Source organism: Leishmania panamensis (genome assembly GCF_000755165.1).
Source record: "Leishmania panamensis strain MHOM/PA/94/PSC-1 chromosome 20 sequence".
Classification (NCBI taxonomy): domain Eukaryota; phylum Euglenozoa; class Kinetoplastea; order Trypanosomatida; family Trypanosomatidae; genus Leishmania; species Leishmania panamensis.
In genome coordinates this window covers 1188194-1209357 of record NC_025866.1, presented here as the reverse complement: position 1 = coordinate 1209357, position 21164 = coordinate 1188194, and the positions used below count along the sequence as shown (strand labels likewise).

At 54.8% G+C, this 21164-nt stretch overlaps 9 protein-coding genes across 9 annotated transcripts, besides 1 other annotated feature; all 9 read right to left on the bottom strand.

Moving 5' to 3' along the window:
• Positions 1–1397: 1397 nt before the first annotated feature.
• Positions 1398–2147, bottom strand: LPMP_202710 (hypothetical protein; the record flags this gene model as incomplete). The annotated part of the gene is made up of 1 exon (XM_010700172.1): positions 1398–2147. The coding sequence occupies one exon, from the start codon at positions 2145–2147 to the stop codon at positions 1398–1400; it is 750 nt and encodes a 249-aa protein (XP_010698474.1).
• A 1083-nt stretch (positions 2148–3230) lies between these two features.
• On the bottom strand, positions 3231–5255 carry LPMP_202700 (hypothetical protein; the record flags this gene model as incomplete). The annotated part of the gene is made up of 1 exon (XM_010700171.1): positions 3231–5255. The coding sequence occupies one exon, from the start codon at positions 5253–5255 to the stop codon at positions 3231–3233; it is 2025 nt and encodes a 674-aa protein (XP_010698473.1).
• A 912-nt stretch (positions 5256–6167) lies between these two features.
• Positions 6168–7415, bottom strand: LPMP_202690 (hypothetical protein; the record flags this gene model as incomplete). Its single annotated transcript, XM_010700170.1, has 1 exon — positions 6168–7415. One exon carries the CDS (start codon positions 7413–7415, stop codon positions 6168–6170), a length of 1248 nt encoding a protein of 415 aa, XP_010698472.1.
• A 1761-nt stretch (positions 7416–9176) lies between these two features.
• LPMP_202680 (nucleoside diphosphate kinase, putative) lies at positions 9177–10208 on the bottom strand (the record flags this gene model as incomplete). Its single annotated transcript, XM_010700169.1, has 1 exon — positions 9177–10208. One exon carries the CDS (start codon positions 10206–10208, stop codon positions 9177–9179), a length of 1032 nt encoding a protein of 343 aa, XP_010698471.1.
• A 1090-nt stretch (positions 10209–11298) lies between these two features.
• LPMP_202670 (hypothetical protein) lies at positions 11299–11985 on the bottom strand (the record flags this gene model as incomplete). Its single annotated transcript, XM_010700168.1, has 1 exon — positions 11299–11985. One exon carries the CDS (start codon positions 11983–11985, stop codon positions 11299–11301), a length of 687 nt encoding a protein of 228 aa, XP_010698470.1.
• Positions 11986–12668: 683 nt separating this feature from the next.
• On the bottom strand, positions 12669–13364 carry LPMP_202660 (hypothetical protein; the record flags this gene model as incomplete). Its single annotated transcript, XM_010700167.1, has 1 exon — positions 12669–13364. The coding sequence occupies one exon, from the start codon at positions 13362–13364 to the stop codon at positions 12669–12671; it is 696 nt and encodes a 231-aa protein (XP_010698469.1).
• An 812-nt stretch (positions 13365–14176) lies between these two features.
• Positions 14177–15445, bottom strand: LPMP_202650 (hypothetical protein; the record flags this gene model as incomplete). The annotated part of the gene is made up of 1 exon (XM_010700166.1): positions 14177–15445. The coding sequence occupies one exon, from the start codon at positions 15443–15445 to the stop codon at positions 14177–14179; it is 1269 nt and encodes a 422-aa protein (XP_010698468.1).
• Positions 15446–16153: 708 nt separating this feature from the next.
• LPMP_202640 (hypothetical protein) lies at positions 16154–17038 on the bottom strand (the record flags this gene model as incomplete). The annotated part of the gene is made up of 1 exon (XM_010700165.1): positions 16154–17038. One exon carries the CDS (start codon positions 17036–17038, stop codon positions 16154–16156), a length of 885 nt encoding a protein of 294 aa, XP_010698467.1.
• A 547-nt stretch (positions 17039–17585) lies between these two features.
• Positions 17586–17961: a repeat region.
• Positions 17962–20431: 2470 nt separating this feature from the next.
• LPMP_202630 (hypothetical protein) lies at positions 20432–21004 on the bottom strand (the record flags this gene model as incomplete). The annotated part of the gene is made up of 1 exon (XM_010700164.1): positions 20432–21004. One exon carries the CDS (start codon positions 21002–21004, stop codon positions 20432–20434), a length of 573 nt encoding a protein of 190 aa, XP_010698466.1.
• Positions 21005–21164: the final 160 nt, after the last annotated feature.

Genomic DNA, 21164 nt, shown 5'->3' with positions numbered 1-21164 from the left:
GAAAACAATGGGCGTTGTGAGGCACGCCGCACACAGGGCAATCACAACACTCACTTGCACCACGCGTACACACGCAAATATAGACAGGCACACGTGGCTTCCGTAGCCACTGCCACGCAAGCGTCAGCGTTCGGGGGGCGAGCAAGAAAGGAATGGATGGTCCTCCTCCGCTTTCTCTTCTATCGTTAATCTTTCCGACTGTTGTGTCTACAACAGAAAGAGAAGGAGGGGATGCGAAGCGTGCGGCGATTAAACCCAACTACCGAATGCAAGACAAAAATGAAAAACATATATAGAGAGAAACCAAAACAAACTGAAAAGACAAACACTGTCGAGGGAAGGAAGAAAACGTAAAGAACACAAAAAAAAACTGAGCAACAAACACCTAAAGAGAGAAAAAAAAGAAATGGTAACGCACACACATACACAACGCGAGCGTTAGAGCGAAGCAGCGAAGACTAGCCACAACAGTGAGAAACTAGAGAGAGAGAGATGAATGTGTGTAGACGCATGCAGCGAGCAGACTGGGTTGTATCTGGTAGGGAGTGAGGAAGAGAGCAGGGGGTATATATGAGAGAAGCTACACGTTCGCAATGAAATACTGCTTTGGTGGATGAGCGAAGGCAATGAGGAAAATGATGAAGCCACGTGCGACGAGTAGCAAAGAAGAGAAAAAGAAATAATGATGCACCCAAGTAACACCCCAGGAATCCCAACGGAAGTTAGTCAAGGTAGAGAAGCATCGAGGAGGAGGGCAGGTAACGCAAGGGGATCGCTCTGCCGTCCATACACACACATACACACAGAAAAACGGCTGCATGGGATTGAACGGGTACGCTGCAATGGCGCCTCCAGTCACCTCTAATAGGAACGCATCGTGCGCGTGCGACGCTGAGGGTAGCACCGCCGACTTGCACGTCACATCCCCGGCTTCCTTCAGTCTAGGAGAGCTTCTCGAAGTCATTTTGATCCTTTAATTTGTTTTCTCGCTGCAGAAGTGCGCACACAAGAACAAGAGAGAGAGAAGACACTGCAGCTAAGTCAAACATGGGAATGAGGAAGGAAGAGCGAATGGGTGCCCTATAGCGACAGCATAGAGAAGAGCAAGGATGAGCAGAGGAATCAGTATCCGCCTCCAGTACTTCACCTTCGTCTTTCTCTTGGTGTTTGCCTGTCCATACCTTCAGGACCTCAGCCTCTCTCTCTCTCTCGCTTGATTCCAACACGGCCTGACGTAAATGCATCCTCAGCGACCGTTACGAAGATAGCAGACGAAAGAGCGAGGGTCTGTGAAAAGGAAAGAAAAGTGACAAGAGGGGCACACTCTGCCTGCGAAACAAGCACCCAGCGAGAGGGCGAGTGAATCACCCTCTGTGACACCGCTCTATGCGCCTACCTCAGAAGGTTCCTTTTCGCGCACTGCGGGCTAAGCTGCTGGACAAGCTCTTCGGCTTGTGAGACATAGTGGTGCGAGCGTCGCTGCGAGCCTGGGTGGCTTCGTCGGCCCGTCGCTTCAAGCGCAAGTCTCTAGGTATGATCGGTACAGGCGACTGCGCTGTGAGATAATCCGCATAATCCTGCGCAAACTCGCGCAGCCCACCAGCGATGATGGCAACGTTCTCGATGCCCTTCTGAACCATCGTGTTCGCCAGTGACACAACCGCCTCCTCCTCTAAGTCATAAAGCACAATACACTTGTTCTCCTTGTTCTTGTAAGCGTACATCCCTGGTAGAAACGGATTGGTCGAGTGGTGTAGTTTGATCTTTGGGTAGTGCAATGCCGTCTTGATGTGGCACGCCTCGTAGTGCTCCACTTCGCGGCAGTCGAGCAACAGGTAGCTAATGGCTGGCTTGTCGAGCGCATTCTCTGGACCGCCATACTCGTCCATTGGTCGTGCAAAGCCACCATCTTCCAGGACCGACTTGGGCTCTTGACGGTTGAGGAAGGCGGCGATGACGTCTATGTGTAATCGCTGAAAAAGCTCGCCAGGCTGCTTCTTTGTCTTAATCTTGTTGTTGCGCATGTACTGCGCGAGTTGAATGGTCATGCCCGAGTTCACCACGGCCTGCACGCCATTGTACTTGGGATTTGCCGCTGTGCGCCGCTGAAGGACGTCCTTGTCACCAATTGTGGGATTGATGCTCATGGTAGGCTTTGAAGGAAGGTGCGAAGGGTGAGGGAGAACGAATGTCCCAAGTGGGACTTGGGCACCTTGTGACTGTAATGAAGAGGAGAGATGCAAACTCCAGTCGTAACGCAAGGGGCGTCGGTGTACGTGAGTGCAACAGCGGGTGCGATGAATGCAACTCCCACCTCGCACTGAAGAGCGTAAGAGAGCGCACAAGGATGTAATGCGTGGGTCTCGGCTTTTTTTAAAGGAAACCGATACGGCCCTGGGTGACCGGGGGAAGAGGGAGGATGTGAGCAATCGTTCACCCAACAGGAGAACCTGGGGGAGGATGGTAGTGAAAAGAGGTCACCGAAGAGGGGGGAAAGGGAGAATGGGGAGCAGCCCCAATCGAAAAAAAAAAAGAGCTCGCCGTTCTCATGGGCGACAGCAAATATTCAATGCACTAGCACATTTGGTTTGCGCTTGGCTGTTGCTTCCCCTTCGTTTCGCAGGGAACCTCGAGCGCTTACGCCACATCCCGTCCGTGACAGTTGCTGAAGCGTCCGTGTATATATATGTATATATATATATGTATATTAGCGCCTTGGTCTCATGGTGTATGATGTGGAAAAAGAATTAACCTGCGCTGCTTCCAGGCGTGTGGGGGTGTGTCTTCAGCCGAGCAAGGATGAGTCGCACCTACCAGCACTCGAATTGTCTAGCCTGGAAACCAAACCAAACCGAAAAGAAAAGAAAAAAACACGTCTGCTGTCTCCTCCAACAGAGGAGACCCGTAGGGGAAAGGGGAAAGACACATGCAGAGGGAAGAGCAAAGAGAGTTAACGTAAAAGCGATGAGGACGCGGAAAACCCACCACCACATCAGTACTCGACTGGGTCCACACCACTCGTCCCTTTTTCTCTCCGTGCCTCCCGCACACTTGACTGGGGTCCCACTTCTCTGCAAGTTAATACGACCGCACGTCGCTGTCAACATCAAGATGGAGAACAGCAAACCTGTACCCTCATTCACAACTAGGCCGTGTATGTGCTCACACACACACACATAGGGAGAGAGAGAGAGAGAGACGCCTTTGTATTTCTTTCGCTTGTGTAGTCCCTACACATTCACTGTAAAGGCGAAGCGATCGCGGCCACCTGCGTAGAAACTCATTTCACTGTGCGACGGGTTGGCGCAGTAGTACAGGAATCCCTCGCTTTCCTCCGCCTTCGTAATCGTAGGTGGTAAACGCAGCCGCGATTGCGCGGGCGCGTCAGCTGAGTTCGCAGAAGCGGGAGATTTGGTCGGTATTACCGTCGTTGAGGTCACCACGTTCTGCTTCGCACACGCCATCTCCATGTGCTTTTCAGAGCGGGACATCGCGGCTTCAACGACACAACGAGAAGTTGACACAGCCTTCACCTCTGCTGGGGGTGCCACAGGTCGAGCATGCATATTGGGCACTATCAAAGAAGCGAAGTTTGTATGGGTTGTATAACCACGAAACCCTCTCGGCGTCAACGACTGACTTGGTGGCGCCGGTGGCAGCTCTGCGGGGAGCTGCGGTATGGTCACATTGACCGCCTCGCCCGCTGTCGTCGCTGCTGCAGGCCCACGATTTGTCTTTTCTCCCGATTCATGAAATAGCATCACTGTGTGTTGTGATCGAGGGTTACTATGCATATGATCCTGGATTTCCGCCAGCACTGCCGCTGTAGAGAGTTGCGCAATGGTCTTCTGGGGAGACGAGGTCGCTGGCTCGTCAATGTTCAACAGTTCCTCGAATTGACTGGTGTTGATCGACACAATGCTGAGTTCCTGCTTTGTTACTGACCGCAGCCCCGCGGAGCCTTTTGCCGTTCCTCTGACGAGTACACATTCACTGTCCACATCAATGATGGTGTCAAGACTGCTGTCCACCTCTAAGAGCGGCTGAGGTGAGCGAACAGGCTGCTTTGATGACCTCGCCACGCTCGTGACACCTCGCGAAGATGGAGACGGCGTGCCAGGGGTGGAAATACGAAGCAGGGCATTGGATGGGTTACTTCCGTTGCTCTGGATGTTGCGGTTCGCGAAATAGCTGCTGAGCAAGGAGACGTCACGGGGCTTGTAGGGGAGCTTCCCGGATGGACTCGGCGTTGGCGCCAAATCAAACCGTCCGACACCGGTGGCGCCCTCGTCATCCTCTTCGCCAGTTCCGTCTTCCGCTACGAAAGAAACAGATGCCAAAAAGGAGTGGCATGGTGACGGCTCGCGAGCATTTTGCGCGCCCGTGGGACTGTCATCCGCCCAGTGACACGCAGAGCAGCCATGGCACCACAGCAGGTTCTCCTCCAGCGTCGGCGACCGCAGCAAGCTGCTCCTCGACGTGGGGTGATGAGGTGCAGTGTGGCCATCGGCATTCCGGTAAGCCGAGGAGGCGTTGCAAATCGGCATAGAGGATGCGTCGTCAGGCTGTTCCTCATGACGTTTTCGCTTGGCGAGGACATCTTTAGCCATTAGCTGACGTCGGAGCTCTCGTAGCGACGCCAGTTGGGGCACGCGAAGCTCCTCTTGGTTCTTGAAGGCGATGAAGGCGGCAAGCTTTTCTTTCGACGTGCCGAGTCCCACAGCTGCCTCGCTAAAGCAGCGCAAGGCAGACTGCATCAGTACCCGGTACTCTGCGGTGCCCGAGTCTGGGAGCGTGCTGAGCATGTGTGGATTGCCTAGGACGCAAAACAGGTGCTGCTTGAGCGACAGCTTCTGCAAGGTGGATTGCGGGTTCACATTTGCTAAAGCACAGGCACGAAGGGACCGAGGAGAATTGAGAAGCGGCGGCGGTGGTGAACCGCGCAGTGTTTCATACCGCTTGCTCCACGCATCTTGCAGCTTCTCGATCGTTTCCAAGCTCACCCTGGTAACCCGCGGCGATGGGCTCGAGGGCGATACGCTTCGTGACATGGGGCGAAGCCCAGATGCACCACGAGTGATTGAGATGAGTATGTCGGAAGTGCAGGCTCCTGCATTCAGTCTGCCCGGGAAAGGGCAAAAGAAGACAGCAGTCGACACGCGTGACGCACAGATGCACTTCACCGTAGTAAAACGAGAGATGGGCGAGAAAATTGGATGCGAGGAGGAGAGGCCATGGGGGGCGAAAGGGTTCATAAAGACGGAGGGGGTCTGCTTCACCCTTGTACAATCAAGGACTGAAGAAATGGCGACGGCGACAAGGCAAGAATGTAGCTCAGACTCTGTGTGGGGATCTTCTCACAAAATCATTTCCTAACAAGTACACCAAAGGAAAGGCAACCCGCAGCGCAGTCATCCTTCGCTGTTTCGTCGCAGCATCTGTGTAAACGCCCTCCACGCCGCAAAGTAGCCCTGCGCGGGGGTTACGTGCTGTTTTATTTGTTCATTTTTCCTTCGTCAACTAAGCGTGGAGAACAGGAGGAAAGAAGAGACTTGCGCCCCCTTGCTGGCCACGCGTCGTCTAGCGACACGCTCTCCGGCGTACTCGCACAGTCCCTCTGTCCATTACTCCTTCGACCCACCTTCTCTTTTGAGGCGCTACGGCCTCAAACCCTGCAGTCCGCGTCTCCATGCAAGGCATGGAGCAGAGATGATGGGGTGCTGGCCGCCCGCCTTTTACACGAAGCGTTTACCATGAGAGACACCATTGGTTTGACAAACGCACGTGCCCTCATCGACACACACAAGCACAGACACAAACTGTACATGTGACCGCCGATAGACATGCGAGGAAGTTGACACGATAAAGGGGACAGGAAGAAGGACCTTTCGAGAGAACGTTGGAAGGTAACGTGCCGTCCGTTCTCCTCACTTACATAAAAACATGAAGAGCATGTCCCATTGATTCTACACATCGCCTGCAAGAGGAGGAGGAGGAGGAGGAGGGGGTCTGAAATGCTGGAACCGCCCCCCTCCTCCCAAAAGAAGATGCAAAGCCGGAGACATAACCAGCAGATGTAGCGCCACGGCACAGGCACGTGTCGCATAGCGCTTGCGTTATTTGGGTAGAAAGAGAGCAGGGAGAGGAGAGGTCGCAGCGGAGTACGTTCACAGTGCTTTGCGAGAGAGAATCCCCGCCACTGTTCGGACATTGGCACGGCTCAGCGACGTTCCTCGCACAACCAGTCGGCACAGCAGCGGTGATGAGGCTGCAAGTTGCTTGAGGCATACAGCCACCTTGTCTGTGATTCTCTTGTTGCCACTCAAGTCCAGTATCTGCAGACGGCGCAAGTAGGCGTGGCAGAAAAGACATAACACCCGTACCTCGTCATCGCTGAGGCACGTCTTGGCAAAATTGAGAGAGACAACAATATTGCGGCATCCTTCAAGAACGCCAAGCAGCGCAATGAAATGACGAGGATGCTGTCCAACCTCAGTGCACCCGGTGAAGTCCGCGTTCACCTCGTACGGAACGGTGCACAGTTTGCGCAGCAGCAGCATTATCCCGGGAAAGGACATCCAGCTCTGCCCACCAGGTGTGGAGGGAAGAGTCGCGGGGGCGTCAGGAACGCGCGAAAGCGGTGATCCCGTCCTTCGTGCTGCAGAGGACCCTAGAGTGCCGCCTAGCGTGACTCGCACGCACTGCGAGAATCGGTCTCGCACCGCAACACTGGGGTCGATGCTAATAACGTCACAGCAGCGCAGGTAGCGGCGCCGCAGCCATGCAGCAGCCATGTCACCATCGAGGGTAGGATGCTGCAAGAGGTGGGTCTCGAGATCCTCTTCCTCCTCCTCCTCTACCTCGCTCGCCTCGTTCGACGTAGGAAAGCTAACTTCCTCTTCGGTGGACCTCTCCGCATTGACTGAGGATCGCGGATGCTCCTGCCGCGACGACGTGTGAGAGGACGAGGAGTGAGCTGTGGCCATCGATAGGCTGTCGGTAGCGGTCGCTGGGGCCTTTTGTTCACTGTCCATGAGTGAGGGGGGAGCTTGCGCCAGATGCACCACTGCCTCGCCGTAGCGGCGTGCTCGCACCTCCAAGCGGCGCTGCAAACACCGTGCCACGGCGTTCTTAGCAAGCGCACACGCAGTTTGGGCGTGCGCACACCACTGCTCATGTGTGCCGATGTGCGAGAGATCCTCGAGATAAAGGGGGTCGTCTATGGTGCCACACTTGTGCAGCTTGTCGTGGACGACCTGCTTTTCCTGCAGTTCCACGACCAGGGAGAGTCCCGGTAGCGGAGGTGCACCCTCGGCGCTCACTCGACGACGGACACCATTCGCAAAGACAAAGTGGAGAACGTCGCCGGCGCTGTAGCGAAGCAGACTGAAGTCTGCGGGAGCCCCTTGAGTCATGATCACTGTTGTAAAGGAATGGGGGGAAGGAAGGAGGGGGTGGGGGTGGGGGTGAAGTCCTACCGGTGCGTTAACCGCTGCCCACTGATTTGTGGGCAGGCACTGATGAGCGCGAGGGTGCGTAATGGATGACACGGATAGCAAAAGAAAGGGTAATAGACAGAAAGGTGTATTGTGTCTAACACTCAAAGGTGCGTCTGAGTACTCGAGTAGGTGAGTGGGCGCATTGGCTATGCGTATGAGGAGTGGGTGCGTGGATTAGCGCAGGCCCATGGAAACCGTGCCGCACGGCGCAAGACGGCCAGCCGAGAAGTCAAAGGGACGAAAAAAAGAGCCCTGTCAAAAGCTGTAGAGAGAAGGCCATGTAGGCAACACACACGCACACACGCACGCACCTACGATACAGAGAAGGCGACAATTTTTTAAAAAACAAAAAAACAGGGGACGAATACCAGGCAAAGCAGAGGCGAGGAAGGACAGGGCAGGACATGAAAGGTGGGAAGGGCGCTGGCACACAGAAAAAGGCAGCTACAAAAGGACCCAAAGCCGAAGAGCACGACGTGCGCACCAACAGCCAGGCGAAATCGCATATAATAAACAGGGAAGAAGTCACACCTCGAGGTGACTGTATGGATGTTATTTTCCTTCCTTAGGAGGAGGGGGGGGGAGTGGACCCTCTGGGAGGTATTCGCGTTACAACAAGGTACGGCCACAGGTATGGCGACACACCATACACCATTCGCTGCCGGCCTCCTAGAGTGTGTTTCAGTGATGGCGAATAGGCCCAGAACTGTGTCTATGTATCCGACAAAAGGAAGAGAAGGGACTGTGAATGATGGGCAAACTAAGGTGGTGTAAGGTGCCTCCGTGGCATAGCAGTCGCCGGACACGCGCTGTTGGTCAAAAACGAAGCGAAAGCAATTCGCTGAAACGGGTGCAGGGACGACACAGAGTAAGAGGTGTACAAAGGGGTGAGGCGGGCAAGTCCGGAGATGTTAGGTGACAGTGGGAGGGGGTGCAACGGGAGAAGCCCAAGTCCTGCAGTGGAAGAGCCATCTCTAAGACGCCACGCGCAAAGAAGCCTCGAGAGGGGAAGCGAGATGTGACGAACGCCCAGCCAGGCCCTTCGTTCACATCTGTTTTTAGCGTCATGGAGAGCCATGGCTTCAGATGGCCCCGATTCCAATGCCGAGGGCTGAGCCCTCCCTTGTAGATTCTCTCCCCTTTTTGGTTTCCTGTGCTTGAAGATTCTTGCGGCGTCCGCAACTTGTACACCGCTCACTCGGAGAGGAAGAGGACCACACCACAAGAAAGAGAGAGATGGAAAGGGGTCGATTTGGTAGAAGTCCACACGAGGCACGCGGAAAACGCGAGAGGGAAGACACCGCCGGGTTAGGAATCGAGAACGAGCGGCACAAAGGAGCGCCAATCAGCCACAGCGCGTGCACTCGGCAGTGGCAGATCATCTCTCGCATTGCTCTCGGAGTCTTTAGACTCAAACCAGTGGCCCCCGCGTTCTCTTTTCCTCTGCCCTGGTCGTCGTCTAGGGGTCGTCTACATCGGGGAGAAAGCAAGGAAAGAAACGAAAGAGCCAAAGGCGCTACGAACAGCTGCCTTGCCCCCTCCTTTCTCTCGCTGCTGAGTGGGAGGGGGAAACTGAAAAAAAAAAAACAAAGAACACTCTTGAGCAGCACGCCACAGCTCGCAGAGACACAAACCTGGCCCACGACAGGCAATGCATAGGGTGCCTCTTTTTGGCCCTCACCGTTGGAAAAAGAATTTTGCATAGATGGGCCCGTCACTGGTTAAATCGCAGCAGTGCACCGCGTTATGGGTTTCGCTGTCCCCGTATCGTGCGCGGATGGACTTTGGGTAGAGCTTCTTGGCGATGACCGTGTCATAGGGGCCGCATACGCTGCGCACAATACCCACAACATTCACCGCCGTATCTAGCGAGATGACCTGCAGTACCCAGCTGATGCCTACAAAGCTGCTGACAGTGCCCTCCAGGTTTGGCAAAACGCTGCGGTACGGCTCCATGAACTCCCGGGCAACCGCGCTGCTCATTGTAACCGTTGTGAATGCGGTGGGCTCCAGTCCTATGTCCAGCAGCTGTTGAAGAGCGCTTCCACCCCGTCCAGCGCTGATCAGGTGCGGCTTCAGCACCACAACGGAGCTGTTTGGGTCGTTGAATACCGCCAAAGGCTTGGTTTTCGGAAGCTTGCCCAGCTTTCCCCACATGGCGGCTTGGTCCGCGTCCTTGGCGGTGCAGGTGCCAATTGCTCGCTCTACAAAGTCGAAGCCCTTTTCCACCGCCCGTTCTCGAGTGCACAGCACCACTACCAAGCGCGTGTTTGCCAACTGTTGTGGCAGATCAAAGGCCGAAACTGTCTCTGCGTGCACCCAGACCATCTCCACATTGGTGATGGTGAAGCGGCACTCCTCCGTTAGCATCGCCAAATAGCGGCCGAGAGACGAAAACGCCTCCTCGGCGATCAAAACCGTCGTCGATTCGCTGCACTGCGCGCACAGCTGCCGCGTCACCTCGTCCGCGAAAGCCGTGATGATGGTCGGTTTCCCAAACAGCATCACCGTCGAGCCGACCCTGAAGGAAGAAGTGGGCGCATCAACTGCAGTGCGCTTCAAGTACAGCCGACCGCTCGGCACCTCCATCAGCTCCACCGTGCCGTTCTCGTAAAAGTAGCGCAAGATTAGCTGCCGCGGCTGGGGTGCACCAGGATCCTGCTGCTGGGCATGGAAAGCCATGCGAGGATCTAACGTAGAGGTGGCCATGATGGCGTACACGGAGAAGGGCAAAGACGTGCCTCCCTCCCAGGTGCACAGACCTGTGTGAATTCAGATGTGTGTATGTGTGTGTGTGGGGGCCTCTCAGTGTCCAAGTCCTCGATAACTACGTGGTCCCTAATTCGCATGGCTCTTTGAATATGAGCCAGCGCGCAGTTCAGCGTAGGCGATGGTTGGTTGTAGAGGACAGTAAGACAGGTACCGAGACTCTTGAACCGTCACGATGGCAATTGAAGTTTCAAGCATGACCTTCTCTGTGTGTGATGGTAAATATGAAGTTACTGTGCGACCAGGCAGCCCCAGTCAGCATTATTCTCTCCCATTCGCAGAGGCGGGGCAACGGGGTCCCTAGGACGCCAAAAAAGGGAGAGACTGAGGTGTGTATCTGAGCAGCGATAGTCGTCGCCGCCAACAGCATTGAGTCGTGCGAGGTGTTCACCCAATCAACAACAGCACTACGTTGAAGTCAAGTTCAGTTGTGGGTCGAGAAGTAATTGAATGATCTGAAAGAAAAATAGAAACAAATCTACGTAAGGTGAGCAATAGGAAAAGAAGCACAGAAACATCTAGTCTGTTAGTTCCATCAAACGACATCACAGTGCCAGAGAGGAGGCTTGAGCGCCCCTCTCCCATTCCTCCTGGGTGCTGTGATTGATGCGCAGCACTGTGCCACCCCGCATCGCGATTCCTCACACGCGTATCCGTTCTCAGCAGCAAGGCAACAGTAGAAAGCAGCTCTCCAGATGCGCCATGCAGCACACTTGCACCCTTCCTCCCTTAACCATATCTCTTGGAAAACAAACAGGAACACGGGCGTGGGAAGTCCATAAAGGGCGTGTGCGATGCGCTCGGGGAAGAGGAGAAGCAACAGACCACCTCGAAACACACAAACAAAAAAAACGACAGTCGTCCAGGTCAGTCCGCGTAGTATGAAAGGAAGAGAAAATGCTCAAACCGAACCAGAAAACAACATTCTGTAAGGCAGCGGAAGGGCAAGGGAGGCACCTCGCCTCGCTTTGTTCTTCACCCTCGCCCCGTTCTCTCCTAGAATGCTCTTTTTTCTCTCTCTGCAGCATTTTTACCGAACCCTCTTCGATATCTTGCGGAGTCGATCTACCTCCATTCGGGCCCGCTTCACCTCCAACTCTAGCTTCTCGCGCTTGCGGGACAAGTCCACCAGCTCGCGTTGGCGCTGCTTATTGGCGCACGCGTTCTGCTCCAAGTACTCCCGGAACTCCTTCACATCAGCCGAGCTCTTGGCAGACATGGTGGCCACGGTCTTCTTCAGTCTTTCTGTTCGCTCATTGAGCAGCTCCATCTTTTCTGCGTCGCGCGCGTGCTGCTCGTCTAGAAGTTGTGCCCGTGCAGTGAGTTGCTGAATGTCTTCCTGTTGTCCCACCAGGTAGTGCAGCAGCGCATCCAGAATCTCAGGCGGCAAGCAAGACGCGGACGGGGATGTGAAAGTGCCGCTGGGGTTGTCAGCAACTCGACCATTGCTATCGCCCGCGCAGCCCAACTGCCGCAGCAACTCGTGAAGAGCGACCTCCTTCGTGTTGACGCACTCGCTGTGCCGCACCCGATCGTCCTCTTCGACATTGGCGCACTCCGGGGCCTGTTGATCGACTAGCGACAACTGCTCAACCTCGCTAGACATCGACCACGGTGCGCAGTGCAAGGATGCGGCTAAAAGAGAGAACAGCACAACTTGCAGTTGTGCGTGTGTGTCCAAACTGTCGTGGCCTCCAAAGAGTAAAGAGCACCGCATATGCGTAAGGCAGACAGAGAAGAAGAGGGCGGGTAGAGCGAAGATCCTGAAGGTTAAGGGAGAGCCATGAGAGCCATGAGCGTAGACGTGTGTTCGTATAGTTGTGATGAAAACTTTAACGTTTTTTTTCGGCCGTTGACAGGTAGAAGGGACAGTTCACTTACGTACAGCGACAGCTCAGCCGGACGCGTGCGCCAGCGTGTACGGCAAAGACTGCTCGACAACAAGGCGAGGGTCGGTGCGTGCATTTCCTGTCCGACAGCCCCCACAAAGCGAGGGACAAGAGACAGCCTACAGAATGGTATGTGTATGTGGAGGCGACGGACTCGCTGTTTTGTCGCTCGTTGGCGGTGACACGACGAGGTGGGGCGGGGACTTGAGGTTGCTTATGGATTTGCAAGGCACCATGCGGACACCTATGCCTGTGGAAGCCCACCGAGCCCTTGCATAACGCTTTTGTCCCGCTTCGGTGAATCAGAGAAACCACATACCTCCACAGCAGTCGGCTTTGCAGGGAGACACAGCGAGCATGACCTTCGCCAAAACATCCAGTACTAGAGACGCAAGTAGCAGCAGTATGTGTGCATCCTGAGCACCAGCAGCTTAATGTGGGTGTGTCTGTGCGTGTGTGTGTGGTTGGGTGGGGGTGGGGGGGAGTAGGCTGGTGTGCATACGCGACTCAGTCACTCGGACAACTGCAGCAGGCACCCACGGGCAGTGCGGTTAAAGTGCAGCCCCTCGTCCAGCACTTTGCAGCGACTATTGTTGTTCTTCGCATTATCTGCGCTCTGCGTCTGCGCCAGGCTCGACACCCGCATCTGCGCCGATGTTGCCTTTGCACCAGCGCTACCGGCCTGTCCGTGCTGCTTCCACGCAGGACCGCTGGTGAATTCCGTCTTTTCACCCCAGCCTATTGATTCCAGAAGAGACGCAGGGTCGTACCCGGTTACCTGGCTGGCCCACTGCGGTTCAGCGAACAGGCGAACCACAGCGTAAAAGAACGGCTTCGCCACGACGCGCAGCACAGCGGCGCTGCAGTAAAGCAGGCAGACTTGTCCACCGACCTCAAAGCGCAGGAGATGGTGGCAGACCAGCTCCGCGACACCAAAGCGCAACACGTCCATCCACTTCAGCCACGCTTCCTTCGCCTTCTCTTCGAGCTGGCGACGCGTTGACTGTGATTCGACAGCGCGTACCGAGCGGTTCCACAGCAGCAGCCACCATACAAGTTGCAGAGCAAGGTACACACCGATGATATGCTCACCAATCAGTGGAAGTGGTCCCATTGACAGGGTCAGCAGGAGCCCTAGGAACTGGGGAACATTAGAGGTAATCTGCGGAGGCTGAGTGAGCCCTTCCATAATGCGACTCAGCATCATTGCGCAGCAAGGTGCAAAGACACGAGTAGATGCTCTCGCGCAACCACTTGAATATTGAATGCTGGTGATACTTGAGTGATGCCACAAACCATGATGGCGAAGAAAGCGAAAGAGATGAGAACAGCAAATCAATAAGAAAATGTGGATGCGTCAGCGTATGCGTCTGCTGTAATGCAGGACGATAGTGCGGATCTTGCGTACACTTTGGCACAAATGCTCTCAGTTTTCTCTTTCATGAATCACCACTGGGAACCGGTGCCGCCCACATCGCCTCCCCCCCTCTCTTCTCCTCATGACCTGTTCTCGAAGTTAGGCTGAAAGAAGGGAAATGGCGCCGCACAATATTCTTCGTATTGGCAACATCAACAGAACTCCATTTTTCTTCTTTCGATACGGATGAACAGACTTAACGCACGCACTAGAGAGGAGGTGGAGGAAGCTGCAGCGTTTCGGCCAGTCACCGTAACACTTCTTTCCTCGGCCCCTCGGTCTCCTTCTCTCCCTCCACCCCCTCCCCCGTATCGTTACGTGCTCCGAATGACGCATACTCTACATGAAGTCAATAACAGAAGAAGAAAAAAGAGGAGGAAAACAACAGCAAAAACAAACAAAACCTCCTCCGACTGCTCACAACACGGCGTATAGAAAGTAGCGATGGTGTGAGACAGGGGGGGGGGCGCGGGGAAGCGCTGGTTACGAGCAAAATAGTGGCCCCCTTTCGTTTACATACCAGAAAACAACAGCTGCAGCATAAAGGCAGACGTGCCTGCAACTACCGTACGCAGCGATATACAGACGCAACGCATACGACCCTAACCGTCGTACATGCCCCACTGCCGGTGCAGGAGTTCCTCAAAGTCTTTGTCGCGCTGCACCGCTGCGCTCTGCGGCACGTACCACTGCACAAGTTCCTCCAACTGGACCTTGCCACCCATGGCCGTTCGCACATCCCAGGCGGTGAGAAAGGCGTCTTTGTCAGCCGGACTCGAGGGATGGTATTTGCGGTGCAGCTCCTGCACGGGCACACTATAGGCAGTGTCTTTGTTCTCGAAGCACCGCGACCACAGCCGTGCCAGCAGCATGAGACGCGCGGCAGACGGGGAAGGCAACAGGAGTGCTTCGTAGTACCTGATGTCGACTGACCCATCTCCATTCGTGTCTAGGCACTCTAACAGGGATGGGTTCGGTACGTAGAGACGGTGCTGCCGCAGCGCACCTAAGAACGCAGCCTCACGCACAAAGCCGCCGCATGACTCGTCCGCTTTCGCTAGAGAGAGACACAAGCTGCGGGCAGCAGCGCCGCTACTGAGGATGACAGGTGCGTGATCACAGCGAATCATCGTCATCAGGGCCGATAGTGTCTCCTTGCGGTGAGCGACAGCCGTCTTCTCTGCTAAACTCTGCTCCGTGTGGTAGGAGACTTGGTACTGCGCCTTGTCCTTTGCAAGCGAGGTGGATAAGTCGTGCGACACGCCCGGCAACGGCCACACACCACGGAGAAGGGCTACGAAGGAGTCGTCGTCGTTGCAAGAAACCGAAACGCCAGCGTAGTACTCCCAGAACTCCTGCGCGCTGACCTTTCCCTCTGGATTGGTGATCTCGCTGAAGGTGGATGCAAAGTCTTTGCGCACCTCCGCTGCGGTCAACTCGTGGCGCAGGACGGCAGGGTGAGTTTCCGCGATGAACTGTCGCTGAAGCTCTCGTACTTCAACTGAGCCGTCTTCGGGGTCCTTGATGAAGGCACGCCACACACGCTGCAACCACACCTTGCGCAACGGACTGAGGTTATTGCACATGACAGCGATGAACTCTGTCGGATCAATTGAGCCCTTACCGTTGCGATCGAGCACTGTGAAGATGTTCTGAATCTCGTGCTCCTCGAGTGACACGCTGTTGTCCTGAAGCGCCCGCCGCAGCTCCCCCGCTGACACTTGCGTGCCGCCGAGGTCGTCGGCTATGCCAAGAGATCGGCTAAAGCTGCGAATGCCGTTCACTCCAGATGGACTACGGAGGAAAAGCAGACGCTTTGTCTTCTGCGCCGTCTGCTCTAGCAGTAGCGCATTCTGCGGGTCGCAATTCATGGAAGGGTCGTTGTGCGCGTACGAACGCGCGAAGATCGAGAGGATAGAGCGACACGAGGTGCCTTGTGTGATGCTGTCAACGACACCACAACCAGCGAAGATGGAGTCTATTCGAGCGTGGTTTGGGGTTTGTTTGTACCTTTCTCTAGACACTCTGACCGCTCAGCTCGGCAAAAAAAAAAGAAAAAAATCGATGACGCACCACCGTGAAGTGAAAGACTGCGCGTGGGCTTGTGTTGACAGCTGCGCAAATGGGAAGAGTGACAATGCGTGGAAATGAAGTGGAAACATCGCAGTTGTTCGCGTGGTATGTGCGTGCAAGCGACCGTGTTCGCAGCATCGGAACCACAGAGCGTCAGAAATGGCTTCCTCAACAGAGTCACAACGAACAAGGTGCGAAAAGGTTTCGAACGCTGCCACACAATGCTTAAAAGATCCACCGCTTACCGGGTCATTTTATTCCGTAGTGCCTTGTGCGTCGTGTGCTTTGTAATGTATACCAGAAAGAAGGAAGGAAAAACACGCCCACACAGGCGGAGATAGACGCGTATATACAAACAGCCACATATACATATAAAGGTGCGTCAATGGGTAAGCCCAGCAGCCCGTCAGCTTTGTTCGTCCGTGCTCGCGATTGCTGTGTCAGGCAAAGGTGCGAGAAGGCATTTGAGTGCCGTACATGAACCAAAGAAGTCATCGCCGGTCGTGCTATACACGCTGTGGCTTGCGCGTGGTGGTCACGGAGACGCTGCTACGGAAGATTGTGCTGTACGGGTTCGCCTTCGACGCTTCTGCGCGCACCGTCATATCGCGCGTCACAGCTACGGGGTCCATGTCCCACCACTCGTCAGCGTTGCTCATCTTGAACACCGCAGGACCCGGCTGGGAAGCGTAAAAGGCGACGAGACTCTCGGCAGTCGCGTTCTCCTTGAGCTCTCTCTGCATTTTGCGCGACGAGTTGAGCAGCTTCACCCTGTCGTACGGACTTACATACCCCCCACTAAGCCTCGCCGTTAGCGTCTTGTTTAGCTCACGGTGGGTCTCGGCATGTGACATGTCCTCGGGGGCCGGAGCTATGTGGTGGTTGCGGTGAAACCCCTCCAGGGTCCTGCTCGCACACCACCCCTCCCGAAGCCGCTTCCTTTTAGGGCTGTTGTCGTCGCGGATGACAGTGGCAAGATAGCTAAGGGGGGCTTCCTGATGCATTAACGCCTCACACCGATACGTGTGGCGCTTCGCAGAGGCGCAGGCGCGGTCACGGTTGTGCGTCCACACAGCCGGCAGCACCGTTTCCTGCATTCTGAGAAAGGCTGTGCCTTTCACCGTCTCGGGGAAGTGAGTGGAAACCACGTCGACGCCGTTGTAGCAAGTAGTGGTGTGGGTTAGAGCTGGCTGTGGAAAAGGATGAAGTTCGTCCTTCGTTGAGGGGTTCCAGGCACGGCGGCCCTGGATGTCATCACCCTTCAGGAAGCGCTGCACCTCACGCCGCCGTACCGACAAGGGGTGTGCTGTGGGGAGCACGGGAAAGACACGATCTTCGCATCGGTAAGAGGCAATAGCCACCCCGCGCCTCTGAGTAGTCAAAGAAGCCATAAGGAGCAGACGAGAGCTCTAGAAGAGAGAACAGAAACCGAAGTGCGCAGAGTAAAACAGATGAGAGATCTCCTCTTGCTATCGCCCCACGAGGAGAGGTGTATACACCTTCGGAGATGCTTCTGTATGGCCCTTTCTTTCACTTTGACGTAGCTGAGAGCACTCGATGACGGCAGAGAAGCGGGAAATGATGGGGGTCGGGATGAGTGCGAGCTTAGCAACGGCGTGCAAGTGAATGAAGTGTAAGAAGCGTAAAGCAATACATAATGAAGAAGACACTGACCATTCTCTCTTCGTCCCTCTGGCTGTCGTCTCATCATTTTTCCTCCTGTGCAGCACGACATAGCTCTATGACACGACTCATGTGCAGCGAGAAGTGTAGGATAGAAGAGCCTCCAAAAAAAGGTGGGTTACTCAGAAGCCCTTTGGACTCCAGAGGTAGACTCTGGTGTTGCGAGTTTACTCTTGAATTCGTGAAAGCAGCACAAATACACGTATTGTGAAGCAGGAGAAGTGACACGTTGCTTTATCGCTCAGCACAGAAGCCTTTTTTCTTCAGCACGTCCATTCTCTGGCATGAAACAAGCACCGCTCTCCACCACCACCACTCGGGGCCTGTGACAGGTCCACCGTGTTGTGCGAACCAGCCGTAGACACGCGCCACAGCAATGCGCCCACTCCACCACCGGAACACCTCCTCTGCTTCCAACTACGCCCACCCATCCGCCTCGCAGGTCTCTCCGACGCAGCGCCATCCAAGGCCTGACTGCCGACATCAGTCGCGATGAATGGCACTGGCTTGACTGCGCCTGGGACACTTGACCCCGTCACCACGAGAGCCGGTGTAGTGCGCGCAGGGGTGGGAGCTCCTTGGCTTCCCCCCACAGAGCGGACAAGGAACCCTACTGGCATGCTGAGCTGCCACACTCACAGCAGGACAGTGTGACAGCCGCAACAACAGCAACGCAATACAAAACTTCAATTCTCCTCTAGAGCAAACGAAGCAGTTACCCATGCAGAGCAAAGGAGGTGCGACAGAGGCCAAGGAGAAACAGCAGTAAGCAGCGCAGAGATAATTAAAAACAAAAAGAAGCGCGGGGAGGGGCTGAGCTCGGCAATAAGCGGTATTGAATGGAGCAGTAAAGCATAAGGAGAGAAGGACACATTTCAAGAGACCTGGTAGCGGTTAGTATCTTCAGAGATGAGAGAGGGAAGAAGACATCAGTTGTTGTCGCAAGTAGCGATGATACGTACGGGCATGCCCCAAAACAAAAAAGTAGTGGCAGACGCTTGCTCATTTGTGAAGCGACACCAGGCAAGATCGGCTGCCCAATAGTAATAAGAATGTAAGCAGGGCAACGCACAGGCAGAGAGAGAGCTCACTGCACAGCCTGTATCCCACATACATACGCACAAATACACCTTTCACTCTCATCTCTGTCGCGATACGTCGCATCTTGCTTTCCCCATCCCGCACCACTGCCCCCGCTTATCCCAGTCTCAGAGAGATCCACACAGTCTTGCATACGGCAGCCTCATTGACCACATCGAGCTCCTCCCCCTGAAGCACCCTATTGAATGATTAACAAGAGGCTTTCGTAGAACCAGAGGTAACACGCACGCAGATCCTTGAGGGTGAAAGCAAAGGTGCATCGTCGGTACAACGCAAACTTCACGACCTCAGCAAGAGGTCGGCATCATGTAGTTATCGTTGAGAGATGCAAAGACGAACGTGCATGTCACTGCGCTGATGGTCGGCCGACAGGAAAACAAGGTTCGAGCTTGCCAGCCCGGCTGCTTACTCGCACAGAATTCGACCGAACTACTTCCCATAGTAGCGTTGGAAGAGGGTCGTCTTACTGACGCCGTATCATGCGCAGTCCGGATCAAAGAAGTGTGTCGCCTCGCTGGCGTTTGAAGACGTTCGAGCGTATAAGTGGAAGAGCAGGGAAGAGAACATGACACCAGTCTGACTTTCTCTCACCCTGCAGTGCATGCCAACGACATTGGCCCTGTCGGTGTCGAGGGACTAACATGCCTCCACTCACCGAGATATGTCCGGCAGTGTGCTGGTCTGCGCAACATCGCTTCAACTACGGGTGCCTTGATTCGGCATTGAGTCCATATACACGTCCCGCGATTCACATCACAACAAAAGCCCCGACAACGGCGTTGAGCTGGTCATAAGCAGCTGATTCAGGTTACAGGGTAGAACCCTGGCGGGATCTGGAAAAACAAAGATTCCGGAACGCCGACTGTAGACAGTGACGCTCAAGGTGCACTACTTAGTGCCGCATCTCCCTCAAACAATCCACCACCCTGCCTGGGCATTGTGAGAACGACGAGAGAACCCAGTCGATACATGTGCGCTTAAGCTTTGGTCTCCGTGGCAGTGGGAACGCGAGCGACACGCAGTCCGCCCCTTTCGGAGACAGGCTCGTCGCCGTCTATTGCTACAAGAGAAACACTCAGGCGGTGGCTCAACTAGATGCCGTCGACGCTGTATACTGCCGAAGAAGTACGCGCGACTATCATCCGTGGCATGCCGGTCGCGACGGATCAAACAAGAAAGACGGACGAGCACCTCAGCTCACACAACTCTGGAAAGTAGGGACGCATTCGCGAAGAAGGAAAGGGGTTCAGCTAACGGCTGTGAAGCCTCTGTGATATGGGGTGGCAAAGGGAGAGGTGATCAGGGCGAAGTGGCACCACTCGCAGAGACCTCTTCTGTAACGAAGTGGGTGTGTGGGGAAAGAGCAGGGAAGGGAAAGCTAGCGGGGTAGAGTTGTGAAATACGACACCTCACGAGGAGTCGAGCGAAGCTGAAACTAAAACGGTGAGAAGTGCAGTCGCATCGAGGAAGAACAATTTTTCCACCTGCGATTCATGCATGTAGTTGCGAGGAAGGAAAGGAACACCAGCGAGTGTCCGCCGGTTCACTACTCTCGCGCAGAGAAGATCCACTGCATTCCTCGTGTCCAGAGAGCGCCGTGGGGTGCCGCTCAACACAGACATCCTCAGTCGCTGCTTCATCTGCATTTCTCTTTTTTCTCCCCAGGCAACAGCTACCTGCATGGAGAACAGGCGCGACTCGCCATCGTCTTAGCCTTTCTTTATATATACGTGTATTGACGTTACCGTTACACGGAAGTCTTTGTGACAAGCAAAACTGCTCCGCACCAACGGCCTACAGCACCACCTTCTATGGGGAAAGAAAGGCGAAGAAGCAGTGCGTCTTTCGGTATCAAGAAAGCAAAACTGTAGAGCCGCTAGACAATACCAAAGAATCCATGCAGATATGTTTCTCATCACCACACTGTGCGAGAGTTGCGGGACACCATCAGCACCCGTCAAGGGAGCGTTCACATGCATCGCACAGCACATCCGGTCGTCCTACTCGCGTGAGAAGATGTTCCGTCCTCCATTACGCAGCATAAAGAGGGACTTAATCGATAGCTCACGCGTCCGCGCACCCACAACGCGATGAACGCACTGCCCATTCAAAAACAGAAGCGAGGTCGGGTAGGTTATGACGTTGTATTCCTCCACAAAGCATGGCGCTTGCGGTCCTGGAACAAGGGCCAGCTTCACCTCCTCTGGATTACCTAGGTTCATCGCATTGATGGAAGAGATGAACGATCGAGTAAGAGGGTCATGAAGGAGCTTTGTCTTGGGCTTTGCGGTCGATGCTGGCTTCACAGTCGCTGTTGTGCTGTGCATTCCAGACGACGCAAGTGACACACTTATCGGGGACGAGCGCGTCCCAGCGGAGGAGGCCGCGGAGGCGGCGGCATACGGGGCGCCACTGTGTACAATGACCACTACCCCTTTCGTGCGATAGTGCTGCAAGAAGTCGTGGAGCACTTTTTCATTAGGCAGTTCAGCGATCTCGTAGCCTGTCACGGGGGGTTTGCTGATCTTGAAGATCCTGTTGAAGAAGAGCCAAGTGTACGACCTCTGAAACATGGTGCCGGGCTTTGCTTGCACGCACTCGACTTTCAGTACGTATTTATGACTGGCAAAGTCTATCCGTGCCACGACGTGAATGCAAGTTGAGTCCACGTTGCACCGGGCGTAGAGGTGCTGTCGCGTGCTTCTTGTTCACCGTTCACTTCCTCTGTGTCTG